At 40.0% G+C, this 14,553-nt stretch overlaps 1 protein-coding gene across 2 annotated transcripts; it reads right to left on the bottom strand.

Annotated features, from left to right (window-relative positions):
- Positions 1-3,701: 3,701 nt before the first annotated feature.
- LOC106591921 (putative E3 ubiquitin-protein ligase HERC6) lies at positions 3,702-14,490 on the bottom strand. Of its 2 annotated transcripts, none has more exons than XM_082974157.1 (23): positions 14,182-14,490; positions 13,401-13,557; positions 13,172-13,254; positions 12,559-12,786; positions 12,284-12,375; positions 10,853-10,980; positions 10,575-10,732; positions 9,483-9,532; positions 9,270-9,361; positions 9,021-9,080; positions 8,811-8,913; positions 8,495-8,678; positions 8,155-8,306; positions 7,861-7,983; positions 7,588-7,686; positions 7,007-7,186; positions 6,579-6,719; positions 6,000-6,166; positions 5,828-5,897; positions 5,669-5,739; positions 5,134-5,317; positions 4,730-4,832; positions 3,702-4,341 (listed from the first exon to the last, which is right to left on the bottom strand). In XM_082974157.1, exons 1-23 carry the CDS (start codon positions 14,399-14,401, stop codon positions 4,130-4,132), a joined length of 3,057 nt encoding a protein of 1,018 aa, XP_082830283.1. In that variant the 5' UTR covers positions 14,402-14,490; the 3' UTR covers positions 3,702-4,129. The 2 variants fall into 2 exon arrangements, with proteins under 2 accessions (XP_082830283.1, XP_082830284.1); XM_082974158.1 differs by having other exon boundaries at positions 13,172-13,274; positions 14,182-14,412.
- Between the last annotated feature and the right edge of the window lie 63 nt (positions 14,491-14,553).

Below are 14,553 nucleotides of genomic sequence, written 5' to 3'. Positions count from 1 at the left end.
TCTTTAAAAGATACCAACTATTAACGACAGAGAACCAAACACATTAACATGCTAATCTTTGTGTATACAGAATTGGACCATTATCCTGTCCTGCTAAGCAGTCAAAATGTAACGAGTACTTTTGGGTGCTAGGGTAAATGTATGGAGTAAAAAGTAAATTATTTTCTTTAGGAATGTAGTGAAGTAAAAGTAAAAATATAAATAGTAAAGTACAGATAACCCCCCCCAAAAATACTTTAGTACTTTAAAGTATTTTTACTTAAGTACTTTACGCCACTGGACACAACTGTAAAAGCAACACAGCATGAAAAGAAAACGAAACTTCAGTTGACATTTTCCTCCAAACAGAAACTTATGCCACAATGGGCATAGCCTGAGTAAACTAAAATATCAGGCTGACACATATGCAGTGGGACAAGGGCCAGGTAAATAAAGTATTTTAAACAAACAAACACACCAGCTAGCCCATTTGGTTCCTTGGCAGTTGAGGGAACGTACATTTTTGCTGACACATTTTGAGCCTGTAATTGAAATCACAAATGCTGACGCTCCAGATACTCAACTAGTCTAAAGAAGGCAATTTTTATTGCTTCTTTAATTAGGACAACAGTTTTCAGCTCTGCTAACATAATTGCAAAAGGGTTTTCTAATGATCAATTAGCCTTTTAAAATGATAAACTTGGATTAGCTAACACAACGTGCCATTGGAACACAGGAGTGATGGTTGCTGATAATGGGCCTCTGTACGCCTACGAAGATATCCATAAAAAAATCTGCCGTTTCCAGCTACAATAGTAATTTACAACATTAACAATGTCTACACTGTATTTCGGATCAATTTGATGTTATTTTAATGGACAAAAAAAAAGGTTTTCTTTCAAAAAATGGGAAATTTCTAAGCGACCCCAAACTTTTGAACAGTAATGTATATATAAAAAATAAAAAATACATGAGCTCACTCAGTCTCAACTTACTGTTGGGAGATAGAATAATAGAATACACAAGGTGCAACTTTGAAATTTGGTTTCGCATCAGCAGTCACGCACTTAGCCCATGTCAGCAAAAAAAAAACGCCGATAGCGGCAAGCTATCTAAACGTGTCGTAAGTACAGTTGAAGTCGGAAGTTTACATACACTTAGGTTGGATTCATTAAAACTCGTTTTTCAACCACTCCACAAATTTCTTGTTAACAAACTATAGTTTTGGAAAGTCGGATAGAACATCTACTTTGTGCATGACACAAGTAATTCTTCCAACAATTGTTTACAGATTATTTCACTTATAATTTACTGTATCACAATTCCAGTGGGTCAGAAGTTTACATACACTAAGTTGACTGTGCCTTTAAACAGCTTGGAAAATTCCAGAAAATGATGGTATGGCTTTAGAGGCTTCTGATAGGCTAATTGACATCATTTGAGTCAATTGGAGGTGCACCTGTTGTCACGTCCTGACCAGTAAAAGCGGTTATTTGTTATTGTAGTTTGGTCAGGGCGTGGCAGGGGGTGTTTGTTTTGTGTGTTTCGGGGTTTTTGATTTATGTTCTATATTTTCTATTTCTATGTTTATTCTAGTTTTCTATTTTTATGTTGTGTTTTTCAATGACCTCCAATTAGAGGCAGCTGGTTGTCGTTGTCTCTAGTTGGAGGACATATTTAAGTGTGTTCATTTTTCACTTGTGTTTGTGGGTGGTTGTTTCCAGAATAGTCTGTGCACCTTATTGGACTGTTTTCATCATTTGTTTTGTTTAAGTGTTTCTTCCTTTAATAAATAAGAAGATGAGCACTTTACCCGCTGCATTTTGGTCCACTCCTTACGACGCCCATGACACCTGTGGATGTATTTCAAGGCCTACCTTCAAACTCAGTGCCTCTTTGCTTGACATCATGGGAAAATCTGAAGAAATCAGCCAAGAAAAAAATTGGAGACCTTCACAAGTCTGGTTTATCCTTGGGAGCAATTTCCAAACGCCTGAAGGTACCACGTTCATCTGTACAAACAATAGCACGCAAGTATAAACACCATGGGACCACGCAGCCATCATACCGCTTAGGAAGGAGAAACGTTCTGTCTCCTAGAGATGAATGTACTTTGGTACGAAAAGTGCAAATCAATCCCAGAACAACAGCAAAGGACCTTGTGAAGACGCTGGAGGGAACAGGTACAAAAGTATCTATATCCACAGTAAAATGAGTCCTATATCGACATAACCTGAAAGGCCTCTCAGCAAGGAAGAAGCCACTGCTCCAAAACAGCCATAAAAAAGCCAGACTACGGTTTGCAACTGCACATGGGGACAAAGATCGAACTTTTTGGAGAAATGTCCTCTGGTCTGATGAAACAAAAGAACTGTTTGGCAATAATGACCAAAAGGGGGAGGTTTGCAAGCCGAAGAACACCATCCCAACCGTGAAGCACAGGAGTGGCAGCATCATGTTGTGGGGTGCTTTGCTGCAGGAGGGACTGGTGCACTTCACAAAATAGATGGCATCATGAAGAAAGAAAATTATGTGGATATATTGAAGCAATATCTCAAGACATCAGTCAGGAAGTTAAAGCTTGGTTGCAAATGGGGCTTCTAAATGGACAATGACCCCAAGCATACTTCCAAAGTGGTGGCAAAATGGCTTAAGGACAACAAAGTCAAGGTATTTGAGTGGCCATCACAAAGCCCTGACCTCAATCCTATAGAAAATGTGTGGGCAGAACTGAAAAAGCATGTGCGAGTAAGGAGGCCTACAAACCTGACTCAGTTACAACCGCTCTGTCAGGAGGAATGGGCCAAAATTCACCCAACTTATTGTGGGAAGCTTGTGGAAGGCTACCCAAAATGTTTGACCCAAGTTAAACAATTTAAAGGCAATGCTACCAAATACTAATTGAGTGTATGTAAACTTCTGACCTACTGGGAATGTGATGAAAGAAATAAAAGCTGAAATAAATCATTCTCTCTACTATTATTCTGACATTTCACATTCTTAAAATAAAGTGGTGAACCTAACTGACCTACGGCAGGGAATTTTTACTAGGATTAAATGTCAGGAATTGTGAAAAACTGAGTTTAAATGTATTTGGCTAAGGTGTATGTAAACTTCCAACTTCAACTGTATGGTCGAATTACCGACCGGGATGGGGCCCATTGATCAAAAAAATGTATCTTCTCTCCGCCCCATGTCAAAATGTGTAGAATTGCAGTAAACTTGCGTTAAAAAGGCAACATTTTCTGTATGCCCAATGGCAAAATGTGCAGAATTGTCACCCCTCATGATGAGTTCTGTTTTTTTTTTGTGGCCCCCACCCCCATCAAAGTTGCCCATCCCTGATTTAATTAGAACCATGAGGAAAGCTGCAGAAAACATTATGCTGAAATACTGAAATTCCCACAGAAGAAGGTTGTTTCTTAATGTTCTGAAAACATGATTTTAAATAGAACCATGAGAAAACCTGTAGGAAACATTATGCTGAGGTATGGTAATTCCCATAGAAGAACGTTGATTCTTAACAATCTCAGAACAATTGACTTTAAATAGAACCATAAGGAATCCTGTAGGAAATGTTATGGGAAGGTTGTATCCAAAACGAAGAAGAAACATATAGTTCTCAGAACGTTATGTGCTGGCTAGGAAGGTTATGCAGGTTGTTGGAGAAACCACACGACTGCTCTGCATTCGAGGGAATACTCAATTATAAAAGAAAACACTTTAAGGTGAAACTAATATCTGTATTATTTAGATACATAAATAATTATTCTGTTAAAAGAACGCAAGGTACAGACATGAATGTCAAAGATGATGCAGACATGTGTCCAGAAAAAAAGGATGTTCCCATGCAGAATTACATAAAATGCCAAAATAATAACTCACATTCAAAATTAGTGGACTTTAAGTCAAGGATAGTTTTTTCCAATAACATGGTAAGCCTATACATAGCCTAAACATTTGTAAATTTAAAATGTTCACTTGAAAAAGCCACGGTTTAAAAGTTTTTTAAAAAGTGTAAAATCTGAACCTAGATGAAGGCTATATCAACACAACCAAAATCCTATGCTAAACTGAATAGATATATTGACATGTAAGAAACACATTGAATGAAATGATGAACACAGCAGTAGCCTATATATAGTGTCCATTACTCCTTCCAGAAGCCTCTGTTGTGGGCCACCGCCTCTTTGAGCCTGGCCAGCAGCATCTCCTTGGAGGGGTAGATGGGCAGCAGCAGTAGGAAGTGGCAGGTAAGGGATTCTGGGAAATGTAGTTCAGTAGAGTTCTGCAGGACTGCCACAGTCATCTGGATCTTGTCCATGCCCAGGATAGGAACACGATCACAGCCCGTCAGGAACACTGAGAAGGAAGGGAGAGAGAGTGAAAGGAAGACTGAATGGGAAGAAACATAGTGAATGTCTTTGTGCGGCAGGTAGCCTAACCATTAAGAGTGTTGGGCCAGTAATCGAAAGGTAGCTGGTTTGAATCCCCGAACCGACTAGGTGAAAAATATGTTGTTGTGCTTTTGAGTAAGGCACTTAAACCTAATTGCTCCTGTAAGTCGCTCTGGATAAGAGCATCTGCTAAATTACTAAAATGTAAAATGTGTTCAGACACATTTTCTTTGTAAATGCTCTTGTAGAACACAAAGTTCAAATATGCAGACAAACCCCTGAACCAGCATTATGAAAGACTGTATGGTTCCTCCAGTTTTCCTCAACCGAGAGCAATTTAGTGCCACACTTACGGAGAAAAGCTTTCTTTTGGTTGTCTGTCAGTTCCTCAAAAGCCTCCCAGAAGTTGATGATGTTGGGATGTCTGGCATGGTACTCTCCAACATACACAGTGTTCTGGGCATACAAACCAAACAAATGGCAGCAATAATATAACAATATTAAACTCACACGCCATTTAAACGATTCACCACTCAACGTCACACAGTATGTCACAAAGCACCATGTATAGCTAGGCAATGTATAGCACATTATCTCCTAGTTCCAGTCCTAACTTGAGAAATGTGCCCATAACTTGAACATCAAAGCAAATCCCCCATCGATATAAATGCATCAACACATTGATTGATTTCTGCCCTAATTTCTCAAGTCAGCACCCAGCCCCACACTGAGTAATGAATGATGGTTGTATATAGACCTGTTTGAGCGTGTCCCAGTCGTAGTCCTCTTTCCCCACCATGACTCCCCTGAGCTCCTCAGGCTGGAACAACTCCACCACGTCCCTGTCACACACCTTGAAGAAGCCTCTCCTGAACTCTTCAAACACCTTCTCCACTGATCGGTTGAAGGCGAGGTTCACGTAGGCATCAACAAACTGCTTCCTGTCAAAATAATGAATTGTATTTAAATATTTTAAAAAACAGAACAAGCAGAAAGCAAGCTTATTGTAATTTCTAACTTCTAAAATTGCAATCTTGTATTATGCATTACAGATGTAAGACTGTAATATGAGCCAGTTTGCTACAGCAGGAAAATAATCCTGCAGCAACAGGAAATGTGAATTATAGGGGTTGACACATTTTTTGGAAGGGAAAATCAAGTCTGAAGCCTTTTTAAACCTGAAATATATTCAACACTTTTAAAATGTCCTGCATTGCAGGAAAGTTCTCCTGCAACAGAGTGATCAAATTCAGATCTTACATCTGTAGGAGTAAATGTTGCTGTAGACTTACTTGTTAGTACTTGTGACTGGTTTTCCTGTTTCTTTGGGATCAAGCTCCACCTTCTGGTCATCCCAGATCACCTGATGAAAATAAACAGTTTTACCACTATTCACATACTGTATCTAGTGATATTTCACAGCTCAAGTTTGAATGCAATACAATACATACGGTGAAGGTCATGTCTAGGTTTTCTTCAACATCATCATCAGTGTAGTCCTCCAAGAGGTACCGCAAACTCCTTCAATTACAATGAAAATAAATTAATGTTGAAACATTTTAATCCATTTCTAAGGGATACCAATTCAATGCTAAAATGTACATTCTAAAATACAAAACGTACCCTCCCACAACAGGGTCAAACTCTCTCAGGTCCTCCAGTGAGGGCTTGACCCCCACCATCTTCTTGAACAGGGCCAGAGGGAAGGGCAGGTGTACAATGTTGTGGTTGTACAGGGCCATGCCACACAAGACACCAAACAGGAAGTAGCTCTTCTCCTCCACTCTGGGCTGGTAGTAAGGGTAGGTGGCCCATGAGTCAAGGCAGAGATCAAGAATAAACAAGAGCAGGCACCATTCTTCTTCAACTAACTTCTATCTCCTTTGTTGTATTATGTTGTTGTCTGTGTACTGAAATTCAGCTTTTAGCTGTGAATGTGTATAATTATAAAACCTTGGTACATCAGGGGGAGAGTAGGGTGTGATAGTGATTATAATTGGACACAATGCTATATTGATTGATACAGTGTAGATAGTGGCACTACTGTAGTGGTTGAATCTCTTTTTGTTGCTATTAACTGACTAAAGTATTTTTGATTGTTTTTAGAATATTATTCCATTACTCACCTATTTTAATTTGCTTGAGAGTGAAGTGATTTATTATACAGTAATGAAATCGCAATTCCCTAATTCAAGTTCTTACCTTGGCAGGGAACCAGACCAGTGTCTTGGTGTCGTTGTACATGAACATCTCAGACTCTGCTGCCAACAGCTCTTCAAACACATGGAGGAAAAAGTCCCTTATGTTGACGAGCGACAGCTTCATGTCCTCCACAAACTGCACCTGATGGATACAGTAAGATAGGCCACATTTAGGTTGAGTTCTAGTCTCTACCACTGGGCACAGATGTCAATTCAATGTCTATTCCACGTTGTTTCACTGGAACCAACGTTGATTCAACCAGTCTGTGCCCAGTGGGTAGTGAAAGTCTAACATTAAAATGTTAAATCGAGTAGCTGAGATTTGGTTTGATTTGGCAAAGATTAGTTGAGTTGTAACATTCAGTCTCAGGGATAACTATTTGAATGTTACTTTATTGTCCCTTTTGAATTGACAAAAACATTTTTTACCACAAGTTCTCTCTTGAAGTAATCATGATCTGCAGCACCCAGTTGTCTGAAGGTGTCTTTGATGAGTGACGGGCGCCTTAAGGCCAACTGGAAGATTGGAGCAGGGGGAGATTCTGGGTTGTCTGGGAACGTTCCAGAAGGATACATCACTGTTTGCCAGTGGGTGAGTTTGTGAACCACCTGCAATATATAAATATACACTAGTTTTAAAAAAAAATTATGTCACGTGCACAAGTACAGTGAAATAACTTTCCTGCTTGCATTTTCCCAACAATGCAGTAATCAATATCAGTAGTACTATATATATATATATATATATATATATATATATATATATATATATATATATATATATATATATATATATTTTTTTTTTTTAAAGTTAAGTAGAACATAAACACACAAAAAATATAAATAAGAACATGAGAAAGTAAGTAAGGTATATACAGGGGCAGCTCCAGGTTCTATTTAGAGTGATATACAGACTGGTCTTTGGAAACCACTGGGTAGGCTATGGTATACTTGAAAACAAAAGATTCAATAAAAGGATATAAAACAGCCAGTGGAATAACACAGTATACCTTAGTAAAAAGTGCATTACTGTTGAAAATCGCCATCTTGCAGATCAGATTCAACACAAATGGGTAACGGCAAAAGATGACTGGTGTCACCTCTGTATCCTAGAAGTGACACAAAAGAAAAATGAAAGTGCATCTCAATAGTCTACATGGGTTCCATCTCTTTGTCTCGTTCCATCAATCTGCACTGAAAGAACTGGACAAGTCAAACCAGATTCCACCACTTTATCATTCTAACATTTTAGTAATTTACAGATGATTTTGTTATTTTATTACCTCCCTTGTTGACCAAAAACGCCAAAGCTCCACATCATCCATAGGAATTACCCTATCAATGATCTCTTCCACATAAAAGGTACTGGCTGGAACTTCCTGGGTTCTTCCGGCCCTTTTGTTTGCCTTTGAAATAACAATGTCAGTATCAAAATAGATTAGCACATGTCCCTTGCACATGAGGAAGTGAACAGTTCACAGTATGAAGTATGTTAGGGCATGATCAACAATACTGATAGACGGCAACTACAGAAAATGGTCAGAAGGATTATAAAAATGATTGACATAGACACTGACTCTGTGGAGGTACTTGAGGGCTTCCAGCAGGAATTTGACTCCGGGGTTGTGGGTAACCAGAAGACCGTTCCTCAGCATGAATGACAGGGCATTCTTCCACATCAGAATGTGCTTAGTCATGATGTTTGTCTCCATTGAGGACCACCACTCTTCTATAACATGATACAAGAATACAAAAGTCCAAAATATGTAAATGATATTGCCTGAGCAAAAAAAACATGATCTTATAATATATGGTAATGTGTCATAGTGTCAGCTATGCTTCTATTATAATACAATTCTGTAAAATGATACTGATGCCAAATTTGCTGATAAACTGAAAAGGTCAGAGGTTATTTACTTAAACTGTTCATGGCTGTTTCATTCAGATCCTCATCGATAACTATTGCTAAAGCCATGACCATGTTCATGACGTTCTGGTCATCGTGGAGAAGAGGGATTGTGGGTAGTATCATAAAGATCTCTAGTGACTTGATGACAGCTGCTGAATCGCGAAGAGTGTCCACCAGTGGCAATATATTTACCTATATGGAGAATATATATAGACATGAAGAGAGTAACATTATGCTATCATGATCCTCCATTCAAAATATATATTGATATTTAATGGATTGTTGATATCGGTTTAAGTCTTTGAAGAGTGAGATAATCTTAGCTGATTTCCTGATCCATGGGATGTTGAAGAGCTGATCAAATGCCTGGCTAGCAGCCTCTAGGTCCACTCTCAAAGCTCCTGCAGCTTTAGTTGATGGAGACGCACTGGTAGAGGGAATAGCATGGGTATAGCATTATCATTGACACAACATACTGTACACACACAGTGTTCATTATAAACTATCCAAACCTTCCATTTTAAAATCGCTTACCTGGTTTTGGTGAAACTGGCCACAAGACTTGAACTTGTTGAGAACATCAAGGATATTCCTCTGTTGGAACAAATGTGGACATATTTGATGTTTCAGTACAATTATACTATAAGACATACAACTGTAAAATAAATGTTTGTTTATTTAATTTTGAGTTTGCTAGAAATCTTTTTTTTTAAACTAACAAAGAACCTTTGTCTATGGTGGATTGTATGTTTTAATATTCAATGTAAATAATAATAAATGAACCTTTCCGCCTCTGCATTTCCTTGCTCCATCGTCAGCCATTTTTGCAGCTTGGCTTTATCTAACCTCCCGATTGGCTGTTCTCTTTCAGAACTCTACAAAGGCAGATAAAGCAATATAATAAATGCACATATCTCAAACATGAATTAGCTGCTTGAGAAATTTAGAATGTTCCAGTCTCCCTTTTACAGAGGTATAAAAGGTCAGAAACATTACCTCAGCAGTGTAAATGAAGTTTGAATTCCATCCCACTGATATCTTCATGTCTGGTAAAAAAAAGAAAAGAAGAGGTTGTAGGGTGTCGTGGATGAATCAGAATTAGTTGGGTAACATAGATAATTAAGATGTTTTATTAGTATAATATGCTTATGTGAGATACTTGTCATTAGAAAATGTCCTTTGGACTCTGGTATGTTTCAGTTGCACGTTTCCCTTAGCTGGGGCTCAGTCACTTGGGGCCCAGAGAGGGGAGAGGTCAGACTTGTCTTCATGGGAATGTGTCTTTACCTATTCTTAAACCATGTGAAGGGATGGCGTGATTAATGGGGAACCAATGACTTGTCTCCACAATGTCTGTGAGCAAGTCACTCCCTCCTTTTCTTTATTGTGGGGAGGTTTATGGTAGTGTCTGGGAATTGTGTGTCCTCTCTTAGATATCGCACTTATCCTGTGATAGTATATGGCCTAGAGGCTCACTCCCCCCAGTGAGCCTGTCCAGGAGTGGGGTCAAGAGGGGGTTTGCTTGAGATGGGAGTATCTAGAGTTGACAATTGATATATGCCATTGGGTGAAATGGTGTTTTTGTTCTATGAAGTACCAGGGAGGGACGGTTCTAAGGGGACCAGATACTGGGCTATACAATGAACCCTGTTGACATAGCAGTTACTGCCTGCTGTGTTTTATGGATATCTGTCATACAAAACTTAACCTTTGTGACCAATTCTATGTATCTGTGGTTTGTCAATGTACATTGAAGGGGGTGTATCTTTGCTATAAAATATCTCTGTAGCCATTGTGTAATCACCTTATTCAATGGTTCATTCAAGAGAGTGAATTATTGAAGGTCAAGTACTTTTGCAAAAGTATTTTAAGTATTAAAGATGTAGTTAACTCAGACTGGTGTGTTTAACTCTCTTCATTTGGTAATGCAGAAATTAGCCACCACAAGGGACATCAAGTCTCGTTAAACAGTATGTGTTCTAATTCAGTCACACAAACACTACATAGTATGTAGCTGCATAATATAATTGAATAGAATCAAATACAAAAGAGAATAAAAGACAATAAAATAAACATTGCATCCGGTACCATTGTGTATGACTGTCACTGCCCCACCAGAAGCCCTTTTCAGCAGCACTGAGGTGGGTTGCAAGCAGCCCTCTGTGTTGCCAGTCCCTAGCTGACCTTTGACCCCACTGCCAAAGGCCCAGAGTTGACCTGAGGACCCCAGCACCAGGGTGTGATGGCTGGCAGAGTTACAGTAAGACAAAAAGACAGTCAGACTGAGAATGTTCAAGATTGGTTTCCTATCTGTTTATTATATGTGTATATATGTGTATAAGTAGCATTATGCTGTTGGTCATTACCTGCCACATGCTATCTGTGAGACCAGTCCATCCATACCCTCTACCAGTTTGGGTAGGAGTTCGTTAGCTGAGGCGTTGTGCCCAAGCTGGCCTCGGCTTCCCTCTCCAAAGGTGAACACCTGTCCACCCTAAAGACCACAAAGAACCAGAACCAGTTGTTGACATGTCAAGGCCCAGAGTTGTTCCTGGTCTAGTCAGGTCAAGGCCCATATCACTTCTTAAAGAGACAGTCTAATGGTATATAAGGGTCGACACACTGGATTTACCTTTACTCTCGTAGCCCTGAGGCTTGATCTGTATTAACAGCCATAATCAGGACATATTCTGTATTACCTGTGATATTCCATTCTGTAATAAACTGTTACTTCTCATTTAGTATGATAACAACTTGTATGGTTCTGTAAGGGTTGTGGAACTGGTGGCAGTGAAGTCAGATGCAGGAGAGCAGAAATAGGTAATAGCCGGAGCAGTTTAAAACAAAACCCACGGGAATACAAAAAGAACCTACATGGGTACACAACCCGACGCGCACCAGTAACATAGAGTACAAGCTCTTACAAACAAACAATTCCATACAAGGACATGGGGGGAGCAGAGGGTTAAATACACAACAATTAATGAGGGAAATGGAAACCAGGTGTGTAAGAAAACAAGACAAAACAAATGGAAAATGAAAAGTGGATCAACGATGGCTAGAAGACCGGTGACGCCGACCGCCGAACACCGCCCGAACAAGGAGAGGAAATGACTTCGGTGGAAGTCGTGACAGGTTCATTGTGTAGCCTACCTCTTCCAGACACCCACCAGACACTTGATCATTTGTTTTTCACCTCTGTTCAAGGTCATTTTGTATAACTGGCTTTATTTACCAACATGTGATGAATTGTACCTTCGAGAGGTTGCTGACTTTGTGTGCAGAACTATCTCCCAGTGGGCCCACTGTTTAGGACGTTAAATACTTTTTCTGAACTTAATGAACTGCCGTAGTATTTGTCTCCTTTCACACCAACATCTTCCTTGGGGCCTTCAGTAAAAAGACAGTAATAGTATGATACCTTGGTGAGAACAGCAGTGTCCCTCTCCACAGTGACAGTATGAAACCTTGGAGAACAGCAGTGTCCCTCTCCACAGTAATAGAATGATACCTTGGTGAGAACAGCAGAAAGTGCCTCTCCATAGTAATAGTATGATACCTTGGTGAGAACAGCAGAATGTGCCTCTCCACAGTAATAGTATGATACCTTGGTGAGAACAGCAGAATGTGCCTCTCCACAGTAATAGTATGATACCTTGGTGAGAACAGCAGAATGTGCCTCTCCACAGTAATAGTATGATACCTTGGTGGGAACAGCAGTGTGCCTCTCCACAGTAATAGTATGATACCTTGGTGAGAACAGCAGAATGTGCCTCTCCACAGTAATAGTATGATACCTTGGTGAGAACAGCAGAATGTGCCTCTCCACAGCTGATGAAGGAAACCCCCAAGACTCTGAGAGCAGGCACAGCACAGATGTTGAACCGGCCTGGCAGGGGGAACAAGCATCATACAAGCATCATGCAATGTTCCCACTCATTATAATACATCTGTAAAATGACTTAGTGGTTATAACAAAGGAATCCAAGTTCAAATGAGAAAATGCTGGTGGATAAGCCTGATTAGCTTTTTATACAAGTAGCATACGAAGAGAGGTAGAGTGACGTAGTACCTTTCTCATCCACACGGTTGAGTCCCAGCTGCCCAGCCTTGTTCGCCCCACAGCAGTAGACCAGGCCTGGGAGGGTGAGGGCCAGAGTGTGGGTTCCTCCGGCTGCTACCTGGGTCACTGGGACCCCTGTGAGGGAGCGCACCAGGGCAGGTATGGGCTGCAGAGCTACTTCCTTCCCCAGGCCCAGCTGTCCATGACTGTTAAAACCCCATGAGAACACCTGTCCTCCTGTAGAAGACAAAGAAATTACATATTACATTACAATTACATCACAATTCCAGAGTTACATTCTTTCCTAATAATTATAATCTCACTGTCCTGTTGATGTACACTTTTATAACAAGGGTTTCAAAAGGGTTCTTCGGCTGCCCTCATAGGATAACCCTATTTGGTTCCAGGTAGAACCCTTTTGGGTTCCATGTAGAACCAGAGGGTTCTACCTGGAACCAAAAACTCTTATCCAATGCGTTCTCCAATGGGGACAGCTGAATAAGCATTTTAGTTTTAAGACCACCTTTTTTTCTAAGTGTAGTTTAACTGATGCATGTGGTTATCATAGTTTAGATGGAATGTAGTCTGTGTGAGGAACATCAGTAGGTACAGTACGTTATACCTTTAGTCAGGGCCAAAGAATGGGAATTTCCACAAGCAACCTGTATCACTGTTATCGGCAAGGGCGAAGGTATTGGAACTGGTCTGTAAAAAAAAGGAGACATCTAGTACATATTGTCTTTGTTAGTGATCAGTGGAATCCAAGAGGGCTCTCATTACTTGACAATGTAAATCATGGATGATATTTCACTATCAAGATCTATTTCAAGTTGAAGTTGAGGTTTCCTTGCCTTGGCCTGGGGACTTTGGAGACAGTAGTAAGGCCGATGCCCAGCTGTCCCTCACCCCCTGCCCCCCAGGAGTAGACCTGTCCTGACGCACACACAGCTACAGAGTGGTCCTGACCACAAGCCACAGAGACCACTGCCCCCAGACCCTCCACTGGGGCTGAAATGGGTAGAACACACAGTTTTATTTGGAAGTCCTGTCTTGGAAAGGGTTAAATACCATTACATTTGGATTCCCTGGTGCCACTAGGGCAGTTTAACACCCTGATGATAAATGAGTTCACCGAGGTGTGCAATTGTTTTGATTGACTTTAATAATTTGTTTGTGATACCTGTGATGTTACATGTTCTAATGTAATGTACTTGTTACTGTATCTTGTATCTTGTAGTTTTATATTTTATGTCCTCAGGGCACCATTGACTAAATGAAAGTTCACAATCTTGAGGATGACGTAAATTACATAACAACAGTTAACTTTCGTTCCTCTAATTTTGATTGAGAAACGAAACTGAAACCCAACTGTGAGTCTATGTTGTAGTTTTATTGAGGGATAGCGTACCCATTTCTGAAAGTTGTGGTAAAGCTCACTAGGCTAAATATAGGCTACTATGCATTTTAATAAAATCTGTAATTATGAACAATATTGTGAACAGAAAATGTTAGCATAATGATAAAGAATAAAATAATTCTAATGCAAGCATCCTTTTAGCCGTACTTTAATCCTAAATAGCCTACATAGCGATCCTTGCACCCAAATAGTCAGATATAATTAAATTGTCTTACCTGGTAATTTTGAATCTCTGTTCTTCTGTCTACCAAGTTGTCCCTTTGAGTTGCGCCCGCATGATAGGATCCTGCCATCTACCGTGAGAAATAAAGTGTGTTGCTCCCCACAAGTAATTTCTGTGACTTTATCAGAGAATATATTCCCTGCTGTAGGAACAGACACATTCTCAAAGTTTAGACCAAACTGTCCACTCGAACCGTCTCCCCAGCAGAACATGATGATGTGATGATTGACTGATGACTAACGTGTGGTCCACATAGGTTGGCTATATTGGGCTCTACGTGTGTGTGTGTGTGCGCGAGAGAGAGAGAGAGAGAGAGAGAGAGAGAGAGAGAGAGAGCGAGCTACTAGTTACCACATCCATAAAG

This window comes from Salmo salar, chromosome 04, assembly GCF_965601325.2.
Source record: "Salmo salar chromosome 04, fSalSal1, whole genome shotgun sequence".
NCBI lineage: Eukaryota > Metazoa > Chordata > Actinopteri > Salmoniformes > Salmonidae > Salmo > Salmo salar.
The sequence above is the reverse complement of the archived record's forward strand: the minus strand, read 5'-3'. Positions and strand labels throughout refer to the sequence as shown.

Bases quoted from the DNA above. Each gene is read 5' to 3' on its own strand.
- LOC106591921 (XM_082974157.1), bottom strand. From the start codon at position 14,401: ATGTTCTGCTGGGGAGACGGTTCGAGTGGACAGTTTGGTCTAAACTTT. The intron at 5,898-5,999 runs GTACGTTTTGTA...TTGTAATTGAAG, and splicing joins TTTGACCCTGTTGTGGGAGG to GAGTTTGCGGTACCTCTTGG. The intron at 5,318-5,668 runs GTAAGTCTACAG...TTATTTTGACAG, and splicing joins CCAGTCACAAGTACTAACAA to GAAGCAGTTTGTTGATGCCT.